Source organism: Martes martes (genome assembly GCF_963455335.1).
Source record: "Martes martes genome assembly, chromosome: 11".
Lineage (NCBI taxonomy): Eukaryota > Metazoa > Chordata > Mammalia > Carnivora > Mustelidae > Martes > Martes martes.
The window spans coordinates 27,009,070-27,034,441 of NC_137899.1; the positions used below are offsets into that span (position 1 = coordinate 27,009,070).

The window sequence follows — 25,372 nt, forward strand, 5'->3', positions numbered from 1 at the left end:
GACACAGAGCCTACACGGACTGGTCCCCTGGCCCTGCCCTCCTGAGAAGTGTGTGTTATCTCTAGTGTGATGTTTCCCCACCTGGGTAGGCCAGTCCCAGGGGCTCGTGGAGGGATGTGGAATGGAATTGTTCTTGGCCCAGTTCAGGTCTCTGTGTTCCATCCTATGAGATCTGCTTCAGGTATCAACAGTCTGTAACAATGTTATCTCCAGAGAACTTAGGATGCACTCTACCTTAAGAGAAATAAACAGAGTAGGACTCTTGATTTTCCAAGTATTCTTAGTATACTAAATAATACTTAGTAATGCTAATTAGTATATTCTGTATATACTAAGTATACTATACTCTTAGTATGCTCTGTGCTTAGCGTTTCTGTGTTGTGTGAATTACATATTCCCAGTGTTCCAAGGCCATTGCTTGGTTCTTAGACAGCAAAAGATTCAAGTTTAATACAGAGAAAATTATAGATGCAGAAGAGGAACTATTTTATGGTATTACATAGATATAAAATATAAATACTGTATTTAACATTGCTAGAAAAAAGTCTTTTCAAATTTGAACCCATCATGCTACTTACCCCATAAATAAAATCATGTGACTTCCTTGGATAAGAGCAGTACAGTAGAGTCTTTTTCATTCATTTGTTTCATTAATAACGGTTTTGCCTCCTGGGGCATCTGGGTGGCTCAGTCCTTAGGGGTCTGCCTTAGGCTCTGGTCATGATCCTGGAGTCAGGCTACCTGCTCAGCAGGAAGCCTGCTTCTTCCTCTCCGCCTCCCCCTGCTTGTGTTCCCTCTCTTGCTGTGTCTCTCTCTGTCAAATAAATAAATAAAATCTTTTAAAAAGGGAGGGGGGTTGCCTCCTATGTCCTACACTGGAATTTTACTACAATTTCCTGCAATGTAATGTGTAATAAGTGGGATTTAAGAATTGTTAAGTTTCCAACAGTTAAACCTTTAATGTCAATATACTGGAAATTCAGTCAAAAGCCACTCCTCTTTACATCATCCCTGGAGGGTCACAGAAGTAGCCAGAAGCTCTGTTCTCTCTTTTTGGCTCTGCTAGTTATTATTTCACCAAGGGTATGTCAGTTGATCTCTCTGAAAGTCAACTTCCTCATTTATAAAATGGGACAATAGATCTTATGCTGCCTATATCACAGGTTGTCATGAGAATCAAATGAGGTAAAACATATAAAGACATTTACAAACCAAAAGAGATATTATTCCTGGAAGCTTAGAAAAATGTTAATAGTAATAGCAAATTCTCATTTGGTAAATATTTATTAGGAATCTTAGGATTGCAAACTATAGAGATCAAGTCCAACTTGCTTAAGGGGGAAGCAGAGGGTTAGATCATAGGGATACAAAACCATCTCCTGATATCCGAAACCAGGAGCACATCAAAGTCACTAAGAACTAGAACCAGTCACCTCTCCTCCTCTCTTCTGTTTGTTCTGTTTCCCTGAAGCATTTCTTTTTTTTTTTTTTTTTTTTTTTTTAAAGATTTTTTATTTATTTAACAGACAGATCACAAGTAGGCAGAGAGGCAGGCAGAGAGAGAAGGGAGGAAGCAGGCTCCCTGCTGAGCAGAGAGCCCGATACGGGGCTCGATCCCAGGACCCTGGGATCATGACCTGAGCCGAAGGCAGCGGCTTTAACCCACTGAGCCACCCAGGCGCCCCCCCCCTGAAGCATTTCTTGAAAAATACCTACAAATAGATTTCTTCTTCTCCTTGAATGAAAATGTGGCTACCCATAAAGCCAGAACATCTGTCTTATAGATCCAGTTGCCTGAAGACGTTTGATCTCTCATTTCCAACTACAGGTTCACAGGGAATCTCGTTATGTTCGGATTACATGCCCACCCATAGTCCCGTATTGTGATGAACAATAAGAACAAGTTAAAATGGCTGGTGAGAACTGCTCTCTATTTATTTTCCAATAGATTGGAAAGAGAGACACTTCTTCCCTCCCAGGAAAAGGGATTGTCAAACATAAAATCCCTAAAGTATCCATCACTATCCTAAACTTTCCAAAGCCCTTTTTTTCATGTGAATGAAATGGGGGGGGGGAGGATCTATTGTATTAACAGATAGAAACAGAATTTCTCTGAGGGATAGAACTGTTTTTAAGAGGAAAAATACCTTGGCAAGCTATTGAAAGAGAATCTGAGATCCTGAGGTTGTGGGTGGCATCTGAGTCCGCAAGACAAAAGAGTACTGAAGGGGCCTCTACTTGGCAAAATGAAAGGTATTAGATTTTTTCTCCTAAGAGGGAGGACATGGGGGGAGGTGGGAGGAGCAAAGGGAGCAAGAGATGCTGGGCAACACAGCTCCATGGAAGAAAGACTCTCCCTGGTTGTAGGATACCCCGAGCATTCCTATCCACCCCCCCCCAAAGCCCTTTAAGAACAGAAATAACCCAAATGTGATTTTTAGTTGTTTCTGAGTAATTTGGATTATATGTCTGCTCTGTGGACATCACGTGAATGAGGGGTGTGTGCGTGTGTGTGTGTGTGTGTGTGTGTGTAAGTAAATTAAGCATGTCTGGACCAAATCAGTAAGAAATAGAGGAAATGTAGAAAAGCAGAATCAGAGGCACTCAAGGGCAGGGAGGCAGCAGCTGACTCAGGGTTATAAACGTTTTATTTCCTATGATCCGCCCAACAACTTGTCAAGTGATAAAAACAGATTATTATTACCATGTGACAGATGAGAAAACTGAAGATAATCATTTACTTAATGGCTTATAGCAAATTAGTTTCCAAACAGAGCTAAAGCCTAGGTGTCTCCTCACTCCTGGGCTCATGTTACTGCATTGGATTTACTTTCCTTCCTCCAGATGTTATGACAACAGAACAGTGGTAACATACTTTATGGGCCAGAAAGAAGACATTCTTTTTAATGAAATGCTTTTCATGCTTTTTAATGCTTTTTAATGAAACCACTAAGATTACCTCTTCTCCATTCATCCACTCATCTAATAGGTGTTTGTTGAATTCCTGCTCTGTAACCAGCACTGTGATATGTGATAATTCTTTTTTTAAAAAAAAACATTTTATTTATTTATTTGACACAGAGAGAGAGATCACAAGGAGGCAGAGAGGGAGGCAGACAGAGTGGGAAAGCAGGCTCCTCACTGAGCAGAGAGCCCGACGTAGGGCTTGATCCCAGGACCCTGAGACCATGACCTGAGCTGAAGGCAGAGGCTTAACCCACTTAGCCACCCAGGTGCCCTGTGATAATTCTTTATTATGAGTAAAAATATCTTGACCAAAGTGAATCTTAAAACTGAGAAAGAAGGGACGCTTGGGTGGCTCAGTCGGTTGGGCTGCTGCCTTTGGTTCAGGTCACGGTCCCAGGGCCCTGGGATGGAGTCCCACATTGGGCTCCTTGCTCGGCAGGGAACCTGCTTCTCTCTCCGCTTCTGCCTACCACTCTGCCTGCTTGGGTGCTCTCTCTCTCTCTCTCTCAATAATAAATAAATAAATAAATAAATAAATAAATAAATAAAATCTTAAAAAAAAAAAAAAACAAACTGAGAAAGAAAATGACCAAATAGTAACAAAGGACCATGCAATTCTCAATGTTCTTGATTGTGTGTGTGTGTGTGTGTGTGTGTTCTTTGAAATTGCAGCGTCACACAAAGTCTGGTCTGGTTTCAGCAGCAGAACCAAACAGTTAAAAATCTCATACTAAACACATCAGTCCTCATCTGCTGCTGCTAGGAATACGAGGGTGCAGCCACTTTGGAAAACAGCTTGGCAGTTTCTCAAAAACTTGACGATGGAGTTACCATAGGACCTAGCAATCCTACTCCTAGTTATATGCCCAAGACAAAGAAAAACCAGGTATTTAAACAAATACGTGCACATGCATGTACATATCAGCCCATTTTGCAATAGCCTCAAAGTGGAACTAACCCAAATATACACCACCAGATGAACAGTAAACTAGACCATGCGGTGTATTTATACAATGGGATAATATTGAGCAATAAAAGGAAATGAAGTACTGTACCGCATGGATGAGACTTGAAAACATTATGCTAAGATACAAAATACACATCGTATGATTCCATTTACATGAATTACATGAATGGAAATTCATGTTCTAGAAATGTCTAGAACAGGCAAATCCATAGAGATGGAACACAGATGAGTGGTTGCCAAGGGCTGGGGTGAGTAGGGAATTGGGAATGACTGGTAAAGGGGACAGGGTTTCTTTCTTGGAGTGATGAAAATGTCCTGAAATTAGGGGTAATGATGCACAATCCTTGTGAATATGTTAAATCCATGTGAATCCTACGCATGGATTATATCATAGTTCTACATGTGTATGAAGGCAGGACAAATAAAATGATCAACATGAACAAACACTGACCACACTGCACTCACAGTACTTTTGTTACATTTTCTTTTCAGTGTTTTCCTGTGCTATCCAAAATGCTCTTCAGTGAGTCACTTTCTGTTAGAAGTCTTAACGATTTTATGGAAGCCAAACTTCTGAAAAGAAGCCAATGCCCTACTTTACCTTTCTCCATAGTCTGGCTCTGTCCTCTGTGTCCGAATAAGCTTTTTCTTGTGGAAAAGCAATTGTGAATGGCTCAACACAATGTAGGTCCGTTGTCCATCTCTGCTTTGAGAATTGCTAGAGATTAGGGTAAAGCTTGGAAATTATTTGAAATTTTACTTTCTAGGACCTAGAAATGCTTGACAGTGCCCTGGCAATAGAAACCATACTAATCTAGGAGTTCCCAAAGAGCTGTTTCGAAAAGGAGTAGGAGCACTTTGAATCAAAGCCCCATACCGTCAGTAGCTCTGCAGCCCATATATCCCAAGTAGAGCTTTGTAAAAGGAGGAGGTTGAACCCGGGGCCGAAGCTCGAGGGCCAGCAGCACCTCCCAGTGAACACGTATTAAAAATTCGAGGAGGTTGGTGTGTTGGAGGCACCTGCGTGGTTCAGTGGGTTAAGCATCTGACTCTCGATCTCAGCTCAGGTATTGATCTGAGGGAAGTGAGTTCGAGCGCCACACTGGGCTCCATGCTAGGAGTAGAGCCTACTTAAAGACAACAACAACAGGGCGCCTGTTAAAACTTCTGCCTTTGGCTCAGGTTATGATCCCAGGGTCCTAGGATCGAGCCCCGCATCGGGCTCTCAGCTCAGCGGGGAGTCTGTTTCTTCCTCTCTCTCTCTGCCTGCCTCTCTGCCTACTTGTGATCTGTCAAATAAATATATAAATATTTATTTATATAAATATATAAAATCTTAAAAAAAAGACAACAACAACAACAACAAACAAAACAATTCATGGGCCAATATGCTCAGGCTTAATTGTGAAAAAAAAACAGTGTACCCTAGGCAGGCTTTAAGCCAATACACATATTTTATGCCCTTCTTTTCACAGGACATTTAGGACTTGATCTTCAGCATCTGACTAATAAACTCTCCAATTTTCCTACTGCTATAATTGGGTACATGGAAAATCTGGAGAGTTTCATGTCTTAAAAGTCCCTCGTGTGATTTCTTCCCCCATTCAGTGACCCTGAACTCAAGAGCTCCTTTCTTAATAACTTAATATGAAGCTTATTTTGTCCCATTTAGTCCCTAATCCGTACATAACCTAATAAGGTAGCAATATTGAACAAATGCTTGCAAAACTCCTTACTGCCTTTATTTGGAAAAATATTGCCAATAACTGTAATTAGGACAAAAAGGCATTCAGTGCTTCCCTGAATCTCTTTGGCCTGGCTCCTACTCCCAGTCCTGATCAATCCTTCTGTTGCATTTCCTGCTGAGCAGAACAAGAGACACACATGTCAGTTTCACAGCTGAAAGGGAGAGCTAGAGTGAAAGAAAAAAAAACAGCTGAGCCAGCAGGGAGCATAAACTGAGGGGGAGGTGTCAATAGAGATCTTTTTAAATCCAATGTAGTAAATAAACACATAGCCTTTAATAAAGCCAGGTAGCTCTTTCCTTGAGATGTTAGCCTTTGCTTCAAGCTTGGCCCAAGGTTCAGTTGATTCTTTATCAGAACAGCATTTTAGGAATTTTGGTAAAGTCAAACAAATGTGGGAGAAAGAAAAAGATAAGGTGCCCATTCCTGGGCTTATTTTCAAAATGAGAAGTGGGAAGCCTGAGACCCACAAAAAGACAAAGCAGATAGGAATCACAAAAATATATTCTAAAAATTTAGGAGTGGCCATCAAGATACACATGGATACGGTATCACAGATTTGACTATGACCTAATCTTTCCTCTTTGGATCTTATGTAAATCCCTTGTCTTGGCTCTCAAAGCTCTCAATCGTCTTCTCTACCTTAATCTCTTCTCTTTCCCAGTTTGCTAAAGAGTGAAATGCTTAAACTCTTGGATCTGACAAAGCAAAAATTAAAGTACTGTAACTCTGAGCAGACAGGTGCCAGGAATTAGGTTATACATTATGTTATTTAATTATCCCAGCCCTTCTGGTTATGTGTTCAGTTTTGATGAAAAATTTGAGGCTTATAAATTCTAATTTAGAATAAAGTTAACATAAATTCTGCCCATCTTTGAACGGTCTGCCCAATGCTCCCCGGCCTACCTTGCAGCCCTCATCTGTCTTGACTCCTACCCCTTCATCTTCACTTTTATACTTCAAACCACCCTTTGAGTTCCTTGAGTGGGCCAACCTTAGTTCTACCCCAGGGACTTTGCATTTGCACGTTGTCAGTGAGGGAGATCAGAATCCTCTTCCTTAAATCTGGTTCTTTCTTACCTTCTACTTCTTAGCTCAAAAGTGTCACCTCCTTGTAAGGTTCTCTCTAAACAGGTGGCTAACAAGTACCGAATCCTTCTCTCAGAGTAACTTCCTGGTTTGACCATGGAAGTGGACCCTCAGGTAACTCTTCAGGGGAGTGTAGCTGACTGACTGACTCCAACTGCTCCATCTTTAGATCCCCTGCAGTGTTCAGTGTAGGTCTGAGACTTTACCCTTCGGACGCTGCTCAGAGTCTGTGACTGAGCAAGGTGAGGGCACAAGACCTGGGCTGTTTCTGCCCAAGGCAGGACTCTTACAATGAGCAATATTTACTAGGAGGTGGGGGAAGGGACCCCATTGGCCTGGTCAAGATTTTCTCAGTGTTGTACCCTAGTCTGAGGCTATACCTACCTAGTCCTTCTTCTTTCCCTCTCCCCAGCAGGTGTCAGGAATGCATCCCATTCTTCTTTCCCTCTCCCCAGCAGGTCTCAGGAATGCATCCCATTTTTAGTCGCTCTTCCTGTTCTCCTGTCTTCCCCTAATGAACCACTTGCACATCTCATTCTGTCTTGGTGTCTCCTTCTCAAAAGACCTGAACTGGTGAGCTCTCTTGCTAAACACTTTGTTTCGTTATCTTCGTAGCACTTAGAATTACCTTTGAATGTATCCGGTTTAATTGATCAGCTTACCTATTTATTTAACATGTCTCTCCAGCCTCTGCCCCCATTCACACCCTGAGGTGATACATCTTACTCACTGATTCCCAGTGCTCAGAACATTGCCTGGCTAATGATGGCCCTTCAGTTAATTTTGCTGAATGAATTAATGACTGGTTTAGAAGACTAGATTTATGCTCTAAATCCAGCTTCTCCATTTATCCATTTACAATGGGTATTTACTCTTCTAGCTGTTGGAGATAAAACAGTAAACAAAAGAGACAAAGTCTCTGCTTTTCCTAATTTGTGTTCAAGTGAGGGAAGACAGGCAATAAACGATCACAAAAATATGTGTGTGATGTGCTAATTAGTTACAAAGAAGTGGTAGTGCATAGTAAGGGAATGAAGAGGGACAGGTGGGTAGTTAGGGAGTATATTCCCCTGATTAGGTGACATTTGCACAGAGATTTGAATGAAATAAGGGAGGGAGCCAAGCAGGTATCTGGCAGGAGAGTGCTCCAGTCATGGAGAAGGAAGTACGGAGGCCCCATGATGGAGTGTGCTTGGCAAGTTCAAGGAAGAGCCTGGAGGTGGTGAGGCTGAGCCACAGAGAGCAGGAAGGAACATGGCAGGAAATAATACTAGGGGTAACGGAGGTAAACTTGATAAATTATGGGAGTCCTTATATTGTCATCATAAGGATTTGAGATGGGATTTTTCTCTAAGTAAGACGGAAAGTGAATGGATGGTTCTGAGTAGAGGAGTGAAGATATTTGACTGACACGTTTAAAGGATAGCTCCAGTTTCTAGCTAGACAATAGCAGGAGACAGTGGGAGAAGCAGAGGGAGTCGCAACAGGCTATTGCAATATTCCACAGACAATCTGAACCAGGGTGAATCAGTGGATGTTGATACTGAGCCATGTTCTGGATTTATTTGAAGGCAGAGCTAAGGGGATTTCCTGACACACTGGATATATAGGGTTTGGGGGAGCGGGAGGAAGCAATGTTGACGTTTGATTTTTGGCCCGAGCAAATGGAAGGATGACGTTGCTGACTACTGTGTTTCTTCCAGTCAAGCTCAGCTGTGCAGGTACAGACACGTTCAGGCAAAGACTTGATTAACCAAATTGGAGGTTTTCCCCACTGAATACAATGATGGTGGTGTTTTGAAGGTATGTGGCAAAAGTATGATGATCCTAGCGGAAGATGGGACATAAGTTGCGTAATGAGAGAAATGAGTGCATGACAGGTCATGAGGGACAGGGGAAAGGACTGTGCTCAGTGGATGGAAGGACTTGATGGCATTGAAGATTGGTGGCTAGAAGTTATCACCGGGAGTGAGGTGAAAATATCAGAGCCTGAGGTCCAAAAGTGGGGCAGCTATGTTCCTTCCCTTGTACCATAAGCACTGCCTTTCCTACCCCTGCATAATGCCTGAGAAGACTCATGGCTAAAATGAAACAATAAATCTCAAACCTACTCCTCCATCTACCATCCCATGTGTCTACCACTCTTCATGATTAAAATTCTTAAATGTTTCCGCATTATGCTCTGCAATCACAGCACTTACTTAATGTGGAATTTTACATAGCATGGATTCCATTCACAACAGTACATCAAAGTGCTTTTGTATCTTTGTCAACCACTTCCTATTGAAATGATACACTCATAGGAACTCAGAATTATTGGGACCTTGCAGGTGATCTAATTCCATAAACTCACTTTGACAGATTGGGATGCTGTAGTTTAGAGAGACAAAGGGACTTTCAAAGACAAATACGCAGTTGAAAACAGAGCTTTGAATGGCTCTTTAAGTTTATCTGATTACCTGCCTAGAGCTTCTTCTATCGTATACTATCGCCAGTTCTTTTTCTTTACACTTGTCCGGGGGGAGATATTTTGTGATGTTTTGGAAATCACATATTACCCTTTTCCCCTAAACCTTTCCCTCCTTCACTATGTCCTATTACATTGTTCAGTTTCTCCTGGCCTCATCAACAGTGACTTCAAATCTTCGCAGCTTTAGCAGGAACTTAAACCTCCTAAAAACGTTTCCCAAATATTTCCAAGAGTCCACCAAGGTGGCCTCATCTTCACATGTGCTCTCAGACCAGTCTGTTGGTTGAAGTCACTTTTTTTTTTTAAACTATCCTTCACGTTTTTTCTCTTCTTTTCCAGTTCCTTCTGTCATGGCCGCCGTCTGTGAAGCTCCTTGAAGGAAACTAGGGATTGCCACTGGCGCGATGCCCATTGGGAGAAGGTGAATGCCCATACCCACACTCTGCTTCTAGAAGTTTTAGTCCCTCAGTGTGCAGGTGCCTGAGACTTGGTATGTTCCCTGCAGAGATGATGCCTTTTACATTATCTCTGCCCACGTGTAACTTGCACACCCAAAGAGTGCGACTTGACCAGTAAAGTCTCTCAGTAATAATTCAATGGGTTTTTCTTTTTCAACCTTCGCCTAGAATCCCACTACTCTAATAGAAATGGTTTTGATTTGGGCTTTTCTATCTCTAGCTAAAGAGGAGTACACATGCCATGCTAGCCCTTCCGTTTTTCTAATTTTTTTTTTAGTCTCTCCCCAAACCAAACTCTTCACTTCTCACTTAGAAAGCAAAAACCTCACTGTAGGCGATGGAAAAGTATCCACACGCCATGTCTGTTTTCACCTTTGTGAACCAAAGATACACATTGCCCTTCTGATTTCTTTCTCCCTCCCTTTGTGTGTCCGTGTATGTCAGGTTGTCCTGACTCTGTCTTCCTCTCTGGTTCCTCCTTATCCCTGCGCCTAATCCGTCAACACACCAAGCCAACACCTGTTAGATGCACTCCCTTTCCCCACTTTTGAGTGTTTTGTCATATGGCAAGATAAGTAGGGACAGGGCTGGAGGCCAGAAGGAGTTTCTGAATTTTAACTCTCAGTTCTGACGCTAATCCCATCTGACTCCTGAATGATATGGAATCTCAAGGTTGGAAGGTATCTTTAAAGTTTATCTATTTCTAGATCTTTCCCTAAATGCAATCATCCAGTCTAGATGTTTATATCTTAGTCAAGAATGAGGAAGCTTCCAAGGTCACCTATTCCTTTTAGGGGGCTTGTACACCATTTTCCCTCACATCCAAGTAAAATTTATTTGCTGTGGCTTTCTTGCAATACCTTTAATGTACCACCTTAAAGCCAGACAGTGTTGAGAAATGACACAGTTTCGAGATACTTTAAGACCTCGATGTCCACAGCTGAATGTGTCTCAATTGGTCTTAACATGTCCCTAACTTTTTAAAAAATTAAATTCTAGTATAGTTGGCATACAGTGTTATATTAGTTTTGGGTGTATAATTAACTCTCTCAACATATGATGCTTATTAGTACTCAGCACTAAAAAGAAATGAAGTCCAGATCCATGCTACAACATGGATGAAACTTGAAAACCGTATGTGACGTGAAAAGAAGCCAGACCCAAGGGTCACATACTATGTGGTTTCTTTTATATAAAATGTCCAGAAGGAACATATCTACAGAGACAGAAAATATATTAGTAGTTGCTTAGGACTTGGGGTCAGGAATTTAAAAACTGGGGATAAGGCTATGGTTTAAGGGGTTTCTTTTTGGGGTGATGAATATAATCTATAATTGATGGCCATCACGGTTGTACAACTCTGTGAATATGCTAAAAGCCATTGAATTGTACACTTTCAATGGATAAATTATATGGTGTGTGAATTATATCTCAATATAGTTGTTTAAAAATATGATGTCCAGAAGGGAAAACAGTACTCTGCTGTAGATTGCCTTAACCTCTGTATTTCAGTTTCATTCTATAAAATAGATGAGTTAATAATATCTACTCCACCTCCTTGACAAGATTGTTGAATCACACTTTGCAACATCATAATTATGTAAGTTATTAGTTTGAATGACTCTCACCACCTCATATCTGGATCACTGACACAATCCATTTACTGTAACTCATTTGTTTTGTGGGGTAAAAGACAATTTTTTTTTAAACAGTTATTACCCAACTCAGGAGAATGTAAGGAACACTTAGCACGCATTGCATAAAGTCTAACACTTCACCTTAATATTTAAAGCTTTCTTCCAACTTTGCCCCACACTTCCTATCATTCTTCACAGCCAGACTACATTCCAATGATAAAACACTTGCTTTCCCCAACATGTATTTTATGTATTAACCTTTTTAGCTGGTTATTCCTCTCAAACAAAATATACTATGTTACAGACTGTCTTCCCTTCCCCCTCTCCCCCAAATTCATATGTTGAAGCCCTAACTCCAATATGATGGTATTTGGAGGTGAGTCTTGGGAGGTAATTAGGTTTAGATGAGGTTGTAAGTCTGGGGCTCTATGATGGGAAATTAGTCCTTATAAGAAGAGAAAGAGACTAGAGCTCTACATGCCAGGGGCACAGCAAGGAGGAGACCACCTGTAAGCCAGGAAGAGTCCTCATGGGAGACCCGAATTGGCTGGCGCTTTGATCCTGGACTTCTCAGCCTCCACAACTGTGAGAAATAAATTCCTGTGGTTTAAGTCACCCATCTGTCCTATTTTGTTATGGCAGCCCCAGCTGACCAATATATGCCCCTGGAAATCCTTCACTAATCTCAGTTATGGCTTCCTTCCAAAGCTTTTTTTTCAATTTTTTTGTAACTTTCTCTTGGACTCCCCTCCCCTCCCCCGCGCTTACTGATTACTCCATTCCTCTACATCCTCTAAGAAGGTTAGCTTCATATAAAGCTAATTTTCAGTTCTTATTCACTTATGTACTGTATTTTAACTCCTCACCTACTTGACAAGTTTGTCAAATGAGAGATGCAATGTGAATAATTTTGTTGCACCTTCTCCAAAATATGAATTTTATGGTCACTTCCTCCAGTCTTAAGTCATGGCGGCTTCCTCTTTTCCTGCCGTTGTTGGCCCTACACTGAGTATGGCCCAAAGCTTATAGGAAAGGCCTCGTAGCCAGTAATCCAAAATGGCTAATACACAAACGCTATGTTGAAAGTTCACTCCAAGTTTAACTCCAGAGTTTCTGATGAGTGTCAACATTTAAAGCACCAAGAACTACAAAATGGGTAGCAGGTGATTAAGTACAATTTAAAGCTTGTACCTTTTTGTTATGTTACAAAAGGTCATAGGAGAAGTTGAGGCAGTTCTTGAAATTGCATCTCTTGAGCCCAGCGGGTTTGACTGTTGTGGGAGGCCAGGAAAGGGCATACCCAATAAGCAGGAAACTGCAGTCTCTGCTAGCCCCGCAGTCTGGCTTCAGCGACCCACTTCTGCCTAGAGCATCAGTTCGGCCTTACCTTCATGGAAAACTCAGGCCAGTTTTTTTTACAAACACTTTGTAGAAAGTAAGACTTCTAGATGGAAACCAAAGAGCAATTTCCTAATTTTTTAATACATTAAAGAGGATGTTTTTCTTTTCGCTACCAGCCCCGTCTTCTAATCAATCAGCACTTCCTGCAATGTCAGTGAGGGAAAAGTGTAGTGTAATTGACAGAAGAGACCAGAGCTTAAACCTGCGCTTATTCATGCCATTCTGGGTGAAATGCCTCCGAGGGTCCTACAGGCTTATTCCCCCCAGACCAGTTGGCAATAGAAGGTTGGAGCCATACTATGGATCATCCCCAACTCATTTTATGGGCAAGGAGGCTAACTAAGGCCTGTAAAAGGGAATGCCAAGCCTAGTGGCTTATGATTTACTAACGTGGTGATAAAAATTGGTTCAAAATTTGGTGTGGAAGCTTACAGGATGCTCCATAGGAGGTAGGTTTTGGTGCGGAGCACATTTATCTGTGTAGGTGTGTTTTATTGCTCTTGTCGTTATAGAATAGACTCTGAATATTTGTCTCATATTTTCTCAAGTTATGAGAAAATCTATCAAAATGTTCTCTGCTTGTGAAAAGAAACGTGAGAATGGATGGAAGGAGGGAAAACAACGAAGGAAAGAAAAACCTGAAGGAAGTAAGTTAACCTCCTAGCCCCCTCCCCTTTTCTGTTCCCCACCGTCCCCATCTCTGCTTTCGCCACGGCTCCATTCCCTTCCCAGCTCCCTCTATTTCCCACAACCCTGAAGGCCAGCCGACAGGGGTTTACATTTCGAAAACCCTTGCGCGGCTGCCGGAGCTGGGCATGCTCAAACGCCCAGGACTGGCTTTTTTCAGCTTCCAACTTTGGCAGCTCTCCCACCCGCACCCCGAAGGGGCAGGTCCGCGCAGATCCCTCGGTGTGAGTAAGCGGGGAGAAATTAACCCACTCCCACGGAGGAAGCGAGGTAGGGGAGCGAGCCCGGCAGTTCGGCGTTCCGGGGGCGCTTCCAAAGGGCGGGCGCGGGGTTGCCGAGCCCTGGGGGGCTGCGCAGCGCGGGGGTCTGTGGCAGCGCAGGCGCGCGCGCCCGTCCGAGGGGGCGCTGTCCGAGGGCACGTGCGCGGGAGCGCGCGCGGGGAGTGGTCGCCGAGTGGCGGGCGGGGCGGCCAGGGGCGGGGCCGCGGCGGCGCGCGGACGCCGAGCCCCACCGGGTTTCCTGAGGCTGCGGCGCGGCCACCAGCGGGAGGGCGGCAGCCACGGTATCCAGAGCCTGAAAACCTGGGACTTCGGGGGCGCTGAGGGACGCGGGAGCGGAACCCGGCTGCGGGGAAGAGCCGCGCGGTGCAGCTCGCGCCTTTGCAGACAGCGCTTTCCTCGCTCCGTTGAGGAAGTGGGTGGGGGTGTTTCGTGGCCGGCGTCGGGAGGGTTTGGAACGCCCGCGCCCGGAAAGAAAGAATTCACCTGTGTTTGAAGGCAGCTCGTCGGACGTGGAGGGAGCGGCGGCGAGCTCTCGCTCCTGGCACAATGGGCTGTACGCTGAGCGCCGAGGATAAGGCGGCGGTGGAGCGGAGTAAGATGATCGACCGGAACCTCCGTGAGGATGGCGAGAAGGCGGCGCGCGAGGTCAAGCTGCTGCTGCTCGGTAAGGGCGGCCAGGCGCGTCCCGGGGGGCCCTGGGGTCGGGCGGCTTGCTGGGCGCGGCGCCCCGCGGTGGCCGCTACGGGCCCCTCGCGTTTGGAAACGCAGAGCGGACGTGTCGGAGCGGCCGAGAGCGCGTCTCGTAGCGCCGGGGGATGGTTTCCGGGCGAGAGCGGGGCCGGTGCGGTGCGGAGCCGCGGCGGGCGCTCCGGTCCCCGGTCCCCTGCCTGCCTTCTCCCTGGCCGGTGAGAACTCGCCCGCGGGGGCCGGGAGCCTCCATTCACTGACAGGCGTTGCTGTGGACCCCGCGAGGGACCGAGGAGCGGGTCGCGAGTAAGCCCGGTTTCTCTGAAGTTAGCTCAGCCTTCGGAAGATGCAGGGGGCTTTCGCGGCGAGGGGAAAAAAAGAAAACGGCACACGACCCCTCCCCCCTTGAAAACCCTTCGTACGAGGTGTCGTATCGTGGTTGTGGTTTTCCCCTGTCTAGAGTGCCTCGTTTTGTGAAATCAGTGCACCTTTTGTGAGGTTCCGTGGGATCGAGATGTGTCCTTCCTGTTAACTTCCTATGACGACTCCGTGAGTGGAAAGGGAGCACTGACTATATTTACCTTGCTCAAGGAAGTAGGCTGTGCTGGATGCTTGGTTTTTATTACTGCGGAGACATGGAAACCATCAAAGTTGGGTAACGTTTGCTCCGGTAGTAGGCAAGGCAGATACTCGAGGGGAGAAACCTATGCGAAAGGTGCGAAAGGGTCACGCGGAAAACGGAATTCTCTCCCAGCTGCCACGGTTTCTGATGAATGAGATTTGCCAGGTACACGCCAGGCTTTTATTTGTTCTTAGTATTGTTCTCTTGGTGGAACGCTATGGCGAGGTCTTTTCCAGCTTCTTGAGAGACCCCCTCTCCCCCCCAAAAAAAAGAGTAAGCCAAGGTTTTGACTGAAGAATACATTAGGAAAATAATCACAGCTTAAGATTTGTAGATCTGTGAGTTGGGGTTTTCTTTTGTTTGCTTGCCACCCCCCCCCAACATACACACTCTATAGCTATTTAGGTAGGTGAAAGATTTCTCAGAATCTTTATTTGCACTTCCAGCGATTGCTTTTGTTTTAGAACAGTTAAAATAAAAGGAATCTTGCACAAGCCTGTTTTCAGTAAGCTTCTGTTTCATTGGTTTAATGACTGCAGGAAAAATGGTGGGTTTTTTTCTCCATTACTAGTAGGCTTAGAAGCAGCAAAGTTGGCATGACTAAAACTAATAATGATCTGAGTCATTTTGCTAGCAAACTGTGAAATAACTTTGCATTTTAAAGACCTGAGTGACTTTCTTCACCCTTCCCCCCCCACATAAATCTTTCTCAGTTAATACTGTTTACCTAAGTTTTTATGGTAATAAGAAATAACATATTTTGCCTGGGTCAGTGTGTTTTTAGTGTCTTGAACATAGAAGAGACACACCTTGATATGGAAACGTGTAGATGTTTCTCTTCTGATGTGGATGTGCTTGAGACAAAAATGAAACAAAAGAAAGATTGCAAAGTTCTTTTCCTGCAGTTTCTGCACTCCTGCTCTGATGTATTCTTTCAGTGTATTTTAGTGTGACTCTAGTTTGAGCCAGCCGTCCACCATGTTTAAAGCAATTGAAAAATTGAGTCCTCTGGTGGTGTTTTATGCTTTAATTAGATGTCTATTGGAGAGAGATGGCCTAGGATAAAGGTCAAAGGAGTTGGTTTTTGCTTATATTCAGAAGAGGTCAGTGTTTCTCAGCCTTAGCGCTATTGGCATTTTAGGCACGGTAATCCTTTGTTGTGCAGGCTGTCTTGTACGTTGTGGGATGTTCAGCATCGTGGGATGTTCTTTGGCCTCTACCTGTTAGATGCCAAGAGCAGCCCCCTTAACCTTTGATCCTTGAAAATGTCTCCAGATAGTCCCCAAAGTCCCCTGGGGGTAAAAATTAATCTCTGATGAGAGCCTAGATTAACTAGTATAGTGACTGTATAATGTGGAAGTAAAAGTTGCCCCTTTACAACGAGCTATAGTGAGAGTTATAGGAAGGTGTAGCAGAGTCATGCTTTTCAGAAGAAATTATGAGATTTTGTTTTTCTATGCCACTAATGTGAGAAAGATTTCAAAATGATTTTTAATATTTTTTAGGTAACTGAATTCCTTCAGTTGTCTTTTCTAGCTTTGGTGTTTTGCTCCCCCCCGCCCCAATCTTCTTTCTCTGTAGAAACCCCTTTGCACCCCTGTTGTGGGCCCAGTTCTCCGTTTTCTTCCTCTTTATCTGTCTTACTCCTACTCCCCTTTTGCCCAGGGTCCCAGCGTTCTAGATCCTATAAACAAAATGCTGGCTTATTTCATAAATGTTATTCTTGGAATGTTTCAAAACACTTTTTTCCCCTAATTTGTCTTTAGCAGTGAAGTTTTGACCTTTGGTTCTTTTACGGATGTTTAAAGGCATATGTGTAAGTAGCTCAATGAAATCATTCCATATAAAACACGACAGCTGAATCAACTAAAAAAACAAAATGGTTTTCTGGGTAATCAATAACCACTGTCACTTCCATTTATATCAGGTCTTCCTCTTCAATTATTTTATTTTTTTCATGAAATGAATTTTTTCCATTTAAAAATGTCAGAAATCTCCCAAAGTATATTTAAGATAATATAATAAATAGTTCATTGTATTGCATTTTTTCTTGAGGTGCATATATATTGTATTTTAAACATCTGGGTTGAGAGTTTTAGGTATGAGATGCCCATTATTAGGGGAAAAAAAGGTACTGGGTGTCTATTATAATTTAAATTTTTTTAAAAATCAGAACTATTTCACTATCCATATTAGGAACAGTGAATTAGGACTTAAAAAAGAGAGGACTTAGTCTAATCATTGTCCTAAGGGAAATTAGGTCAGGGTTAGAGTGGTTCAAGTCTTTTAGGTTTAGTTTTCAGGCATTGGTATGAGAATAATAATCCTAAATAGAAAAACCCATTTTTATAATGAAAGTTTTCTTTCCATTATAGGTGGCTAATTGCCTGAGGGGAGAACTTTTTTTTATTGTCATATCTTTGAGGATGTTACAGTTTATCCTTTTTTAAGGGCTATATCATTAGGTTTTGACTGTTTTTTCAGTGAGACTATATTATGCATGTCGACGCTTCTTAAATATAATTTTCAAAGATGTAAAGGGTTAGATTATACAAAAGTAGAACTTTGATGCATTCTTCATAACATTTCACTCTAAAGCTGAGTTTTGAATCTCCTTTACTCCATCTCATTATCCTCTCCACTCCACTCATCCTCACAGACAAACAAAAATCCACACCCTTTCTCTTTCTGTAGTTGGTTTTAAATATTATAGGTTGAGTGAAAATGAGGTGAGGGATAAGATCTCTTCTGCTTGGTGAATATTTTTCCATTGCTACCAGCAACCAGCTCTTTGAGAAGCTACATCATTAATCTTTTTGTTCCTTTATACTTGCCCTGTGACTTCCTTCGTTGGGAAATTAATTCTGGCATTGCAGGACGTTGGATTTTGCGTTGCTTTAGCTATTTCCTTAGCATTGGCTTAGGATCTTAGATGTGGGGAGTCCCATTTCCTTGAGTAAATGGACCTGTATTTCAACATGGGTTCTGTGTTTTTCTCTCTCACTCACCAACCTTGAGGTTAACGATTACTTTGATAGTCGCTACAGGTAGTATTAAAGTGTGTTTTGAAAGGGCTGGTTTTTCTGTATCTTCTGTTTCTCCTTCTTAAAATTTGTAGTTCATGTTCTCCGATGTCACTGGCAGCCTAATTGCAGAAGGCTTTCCAGCGTCTGGTCTTTCATCTCTTGCCTACTCTTGGTATCATGCTAATTCCTTGCTCAGAAACCTTTGTTGACTTCTCCATTGCCTGCATAAAAAAACTTTCTTCTAGACCTCGCTTCCCTCCATCCTTATGCTCTTCTCCTCAGGGCACCCTCCTCCTCCAGATAGGAACAGTTGGCATATGGTGAAGCATATTGTGCTCTGGTTTCTAGTTTGGTTTAGCTGTGTGCCCTGCCTGTTTCTCGGACTAATGTGAGCACTTCAGGGGCAGAATCATTGTCAGTTGTACTTATATGCATCCCGAACAACCATTTACTTTGTCATGTGCTTAATTAGTTCCTAATTATGTTAATACCTTATGTAGAATTAGGACTTCATCTAGAATATAAACCATATACTTGGCCATTTTCAGTATTGATGGGAATAATTATCCAGCCAAACAAAGTAAACCAAAAAGAAATATTAACAGCATGTGATGGCCAAAATAAACACATGGTATCTAAAAGCAGATTCGTTTAAGAATTCTTTTTGATTTTTATGAGAATTTTTCACAGTCCTTATATTATTTGAGAAATCAGAAAAAATTAAAGAAAAATGACAGTGGATATTCAATGGAGGAAAGTCTGCTGTGTTGCAGTTGTTATGTTATTCCTTAATTTTTTTTTTCTTTTGTACAGATCTTATTTTGTGATCTTTATTTTTGGTCTCTTTTAACCATAAATAAAGAGCATGAGTCCTGTTAAATTTATCAGTGATGGGAAGTCTAATGCCAATATTATAGGACTTAGAAGATGTTTGGAAATGTAATGCCCGTTTTCTAGGATTTAGTGGGAGATGTTATTTAAACCTGGGAATGACTGCTATAATTTTTTAAACAAAAAGTGAGCATTCAACCACAATCTTACTGTTCCTTGTTTTGCATGCCTCAGCTTTGGAAAGTTCAAGCTACCACAAATTCTCATGGGAGGACCTGAATGTATTTGTTGCACTTCTAGGTCACATATTTTTTGGTCACATGTTCTGGCATATGCAGTTACCCAATGTGTGACTTCCCACAGTGTGACATTGGTGAAGCTCAGATCCCAGATGGCATTTGAGCTGTATGAACTAAGGTCAGCAGCACCTAATCTTGTAGTGCTTAGACTGCCTTCTGTCATAACTTGTTAAATACTAATTAAAAATCTTAGCAGAAATAAGGCAAACATCATTTTAAGGTGAATGTTCATTCCATAAGGGTAATGGCTTTTAAACAACGTAAAATGTAATTAGCTTTATGTTCCTGGAGGTCAGAAGTCCAAAATGGGGTTCACCATGCTAGAATCAGGATGTCAGCAGGGCTAATTTTCTTCTAGAGGTCCCAGAGGAGAATCTTTTTCTTGGCCTTTTCCAGCTTCTCTGTAGAGGTTCCCTGCTCTCATTGGTACATGGGAACCTTTCTCCATCTTCAGAACCCGCAGTGACTGGTGGAGTCTTTCTCAGGTAGCATTGTTCTTGTGCTAGTCCTTTCACTTCCAGGGAACCCTGTGATTGCATTGGGTCCACCTGGATGATGCAGGATAAGTCCCTCCCTTCAGGAGACTTGTCTTAATCCCTTCCACATAGTTTCTGTTCCCGTGTAGGCTGACATGTTCTCAAGTTCCTGGGATTGGGACATGGGCATCTTTGGGCATCTCATGGGCTATTACTCTGCCTCCCACAGTCTGCCCTCTGGCTGCCAAAGATTTATGTAAAACGCACTTACCGAATCCCAATGTCTCCCACAGTCTCAACCCATTACAGCCTCAGCACAGTGTCCAAAATCTCACCCAGATCTCATAATCTAACTCAGTTTGGGGGAGATTCTGGGTATAATCCATCTTGTGACAAAAATTCCTCTCTGCCTGTGAACCTGTGAAACTTGAGAACCTGTCATCTGCTCCTATAATACGATGGTGGGACAAGCACAGGGTGTCAGTTATAGATCTTCCTGTTCAGAAAGAGAGTGGAACCAAAAAAGAGTCATCCGGTCCCCTGCACTGTCCAAACTACATTAGGTTTTAAGACCTGGGAATAATCTCCTGATCCTCTCTACCTTCGGGGTTCTAGACCCCGCCCTTCCTTTTTAATGAAAGGTAGCCGTGTTTGCAGCTTGAGTAATTTTATCAGCCAGTTTCTTGCCTGTAGAATTCTTGTGACCTGATAGGTTTTTGGGCTCTCTCATCTTTTTTCCTTTACTGTTTTATAATAACCAGCAAGAAAGAAAACAGCTTGCACCTTCCAACAGTTTGCTTGGAAATCTTCTCATCTAAATACCCAAGCACATAGCTTATATGTTCTGTTTTCACATAACCACAGGACATAATTCACTGAAGCTTTCTGCCACTAGGTAGCAAGGAAACTCTTTCTGCTAGTTTATAACAACACGTTCTTCCTTCCCGTCCAAGTCCTCGCCAGCAGCACAGTTAAAGTCCATATGTCTGTCAGCAGCATGTTCATGGCAATGAAAATATTTCCTGAGATCTCATATGTTTTCTCTAATATATGTACATATGCTTAATATAGGTGTTAACATCTGTATTTCTAATAGTGTGTTGGGGGCAATCCAGGCTTTTACAGCCTTGTTCCTCAAAATTCAGCCTCTGCCTGTTGCCTGATTCCAAACCCATTTCCGAATGTTCAGTGTTTTTTTTTTTTTTTTTTTTTTTGTGGCAGCATCATTGATATCTCATGTATAACTTAAGAGCATGCAGAATGGTTGTGACTTCATTTTCTTCAGTCCTTTGCAATTTGCGTGACTATCATGGTAACAGCAAAATCACCAGTTTCTAGTGCTTCATATTGAACCCGTGATATTTCAGTCCAGGCATAGTGTTAAAGAATAAGACTTTTATTTTTGTTTGCCTCCGCTTCAGTGAAGTTTTTCCTGACCATCCAGTCTAAATTTGTCTTCCTTCCTCTCCCTTCCTAATTACACCATTTTGAAATCATCTTGTGCATTTACTTTTTTATTGTCTGTTGCGCCTCGTGTTAGGGTTGGCTTCCTCAGAGTGTGAATCCTGTCTGACTTGTTTATCATCGAATGACACAGAGTAGTCCTTCCATAAATGCTGATTAAATGATTGACTAGTTAAATTATTGAATATTAGTTTTGACTAATAATCTTTTAAAAAGTTGATACATTTTTCTTGTGCCTTGGGTAATTTTAATGAGTTTTGGCCCAGTGTATTCTCATTTATTTCTTTCATATCTTGCTGGTTATTATAAACTAAAACCTACTACATTATTACTCACACTCTTCTAAAAACTAAAATTAATTTAGGTTACCTAATTCTTGTTGCATGATCAGAAACATACTATGACTCTTGGGAAATTAGGTGTAGAGTGAAATGTGATTTTTATATTTGCGTATCCTGGACACTTTTTTCTTTTTTTTCTTTATCTTTATGGACACTTTGTTTTTAATAGGATTGTTGCATTGCTATTTCACCTGTTATTTGAGTGCTTTCTTAAAAGACCTGCAGTCATACAGCGTGACATCAGATGTATTCTCACAATCATATCTTTCACAGCAGGACAATGAGATTGTAAGTTTGGCTTTCTGGAGCCAGTAGGGTGCTCAGAAACTGACCACAGTCTATTCTTTATGTCTTTCCTGTCCTTATGTGGCAAGAATTGTCATTGGGGCATTTGCAAAGTGCATTGTATATTTTTGGTTTTGAGTTATGCCTTAGGTTTACCAAATCCTTAAGAGAATTTACAATTTACTTAGGGAAATAAAATATATACATAAAAGTAGTTCCTCATAATGGTAAATAGGGAAGAAATGGTATAATAATAGATACTAGGGGAGGTGAGCTTTAACACTGGGGGTCTTCATTATTGATCACAGATGAGGGTGGAGGTCACGTAACCTCTCAGAAATTACCTCTCAGAATAACTGTGGCTATAAATCTGTCCATTTCCATGCATTTCTGAGCTTATTTTTTGATCCTGCCTGGCTGTAAGCTCTATTATGTAGAAATCTGCAATCTAGAAGAGACTTTGCTATCTATGACGTAGTTTTCTTACAGTCTCCACATAGAAGGAATTTTAGACCTCCAAGGTTTATTTAGCTCTGTGCAGAGACTCTCTACACAGGGAAGGACCATTGACCTGGCAGTAAAATGTTTCCCTTGAGATCTTGGTCAAGTTATCCTAATTCTTGAAGCTTTAATTTTCTTTTCCATAAATTCCGGGTAGTAAATGTACCTACCTCACGGGGCTGGGGGACAAAGTAAGCTAATACATCCAGGGTACTTAGAGTAACACATGGCGCAGCAGTCCTTAGTAAATATAAGCTGTTAAGATAAATACTTCAGAGACTCTTTGGAGTCAGCCCCCCCTCTCTGTCTCCTTCCGGTTCGATCCATTTATGGTCATAGATATTAAATCTTTTTGTTGGCTCTTCTTAGCCAAGGGTATGTACATAGCAAAGATATCAAGAAGTATAAAGCCAATTTTAATTACTAGTTTCTGATCCAACCATGGCTTCCTTGTGGGACTTGGCTTTCTGCTAACAGTATCCCCATTGGGAAAAGACCAGGTAAATATCTCTGCTGTTAGGAATTCTAGAAAGAGTAGATTTTAAGTAATTGGAAAACTTTACAGATGATTTAAAAGTAATTTTTCTTTTATTACCTGTTTTTAGAGTAAATGTATTAATTTCCTGTAAACTTTCCTTTTTATCTTTCTTGAAAATAAAACAAGGCTGTTAATGTAAGTTTTGAAACATTATTTGAGTTGACTCGAATGTGCCATTTCTCTGGTGAATTTATGATTAGTTGCCATGAATTTAAAACCTTTTTGAAACTTTCTGTACTGGTGACTCAAACAGATTCGTAATAAAATTCCAAAATTACCATGAATATACTTTTAAGAAAGAAGTAGCATCTCTTGAGAAAGTGGTAGTAACCTTGATATAGAAACAGTGGAACATTTACTCTGTGATAGTATTTGTCTCTTTTAATGATATTTCAGAGGAGTCTTTTAAGACTTAGTCTTGAATTACCTGGAATTCCTTCTGCTTTTATTTTGCCTTTCTAAGGCACAGTCTGAATTTTTTTCTAGTAATTTACTTATCTACTCTATATTGTAATTTTTTTGTTTGTTTGGGCACATGTCTTTTATTTGACAGACTTCCATGATATTTAAGAAGCGTTGGACCTGTAAGTAAATGGCACCTAAGATCAATGTAATATAATAGGAATTAGAAGAAAACCTCCTTATTGGTAGTTCTGAAGTTAATTTCCAGAGTTAAATTTATTTCAGTGCAGTTTAAAATTGATCTACTGAGTTTTTACAAACTGGGCAGTCAGTGTAATCAGCAGCAAGATCAAGAATTATAGGCAAGGGTTATGCTGTGACTGTAACCAGTTGCCAGTCTTGCCAGTCTGGAACTGATGAGCTGGTGCACCGGCTCCCACTCAGCCTCCCAGAACCTTCTATCTATCCTGGTTCTCTCTGCCATCTTCGTATTTCTCTAGAGACTCCTGCATCCTGGCCTATAAACATTCTCAAGTCATGCCCAGCATTAAAAATAATAAAATCCAAGCAAGATGTCCATACTCTCCTTAAATCATTTTTAATCTCTCATTTTCCATCTAAACTTTTCAAAATAATGAGGCTGCATTCCATTTTTACTTTTTCACTTTCCATTCGCTCTTTAAATTGCTTTTTATTAAAAAACTTACTTTTCAGTTATATAGGAATATTGAGAAATAAAACAGGCACTCTTGTAATCTGTATGAATATATTTTTTTAAAGGGAGACTATCTTATGGTTAGTCCCTTCTATAATTAGGTCAGGCCTCTCATTCTGACTTCCTATCTCTTAACTTTTCTCCAGCTTTTTTTTTTTTAAATCTCCTTATCTTTTTATGTTACATATATATCTTTTAGTTCACCTTATCTATTTAGCAATAAACTAATCTGCCTTTTAACATACTGTTTTTAATTTTATTAATAATATTTGTATTTCTAGGTACTCTAAATAATCTTTTGGAAATAGTTTTTTCCATTCTTATATTTTGTAGCTTTTTTAAAAAGTCGCTTTCATCATACCATACTTCATAGTCTCTTTGTGAAAGATTTATTATGTAAAGTTCTTACAGTTCACATATTTGTAGGGTGTTGACTGTATTTCACGGTAGGTAGATCGTGTGCTCTAGTAATTTTTTATTGTGAGCGCATAGTAACCAGCACATTGTGTGAATCTTGTGCACCCCATTGGCTGTAGTTTTTTCTTAGTCTTGCGGGGTGAGGGTAGAGGGCAGATTTACTTTACTTACCTTATTATCTCAATATTCTAAAACGGAAGGCCCCATCTCTCACCCACTTCCCCAACCACTTCCCCCTCCTCCTCCCCCTCCTCCTCCTCCTTCACTTCCTCCTCCTCCCTGTTGGCTCTATTTTAGTTGGTGGCACCACAGATCCTTGATTTCTTATTTGCTTTCACACCCATTTAGTCAGAAGCTCCATTGACTTTGTTTTGTAAATTTGTAAATTTGACTTTGTTTTGTAAATATTTTGCTTATTTTCCTGTCATGCATTTTATCCTCCAGCAACACTGAACTCAGGGTTTCTCTCCATTCCTGTGCAGTTTGTTTGTTTGTTTGTTTGTTTGTTTTTGCCTCCGACCACCCTTTGCTCTTGTGGTCTCTGCTTAGGATGAGGAGTACGTGTGCGTGTGCTTGTGCGCATGTGCGTGAATCTTGTTGGCTCTCCCAGTACTGTTCTGGACTTATGATTAACTCCCATGGTGTCCCTATTCCTGGCAGCCAGTTTTTTTTCCTTGCCTGCCGGCGTCCACTGCTTATTGGTCTATTATGGCTCATTTTGTTCACGGCCAGGACAGTTTCTCTTACAGTCTTGCCCCTCCTTCATGTCTCATGGGTGCTGTGGACCTTCTGATCTCTGTTTTTCCTGGGTAGCCCTTTTCTGCAGAGCCAGTACTGGTAGCCAGGCTCTTTCATGGCTACCTTGAGTAGCTCTGTCTTCTCTGGTCACATCAAGCATGTTGAAAATTATATGTCCTGTGCATTTTGCAGTGGTGCTGATATGCCCCGGAGAGATGCCTCAGGGTCTTTGTTCTCCCTGGATCTCACATAGGCTCTTCTGCCTTGAGCAATCTCCTCATCTTTGACATTATTGGTCACCTCTGAAAAACTGTGGCTCAAAGAGGGA

General features: G+C 41.7%; 1 protein-coding gene across 2 annotated transcripts in view; it reads left to right on the top strand.

Moving 5' to 3' along the window:
- The first annotated feature begins 13,651 nt into the window (after positions 1 to 13,651).
- Positions 13,652 to 25,372, top strand: part of GNAI1 (G protein subunit alpha i1) — an 84,901-nt gene continuing 73,180 nt past the window's right edge. The window contains exons 1-2 of one of the 2 annotated variants that reach the window (XM_080818695.1): positions 13,652 to 13,691; positions 14,198 to 14,366. In XM_080818695.1, the coding sequence (XP_080674821.1) occupies positions 14,249 to 14,366 (118 nt within the window). In that variant the 5' untranslated portion in view covers positions 13,652 to 13,691; positions 14,198 to 14,248. Of the gene's footprint in view, positions 13,692 to 13,888; positions 14,367 to 25,372 lie in introns of those variants that run through there. The other variant, XM_080818696.1, reaches the window with a different exon arrangement.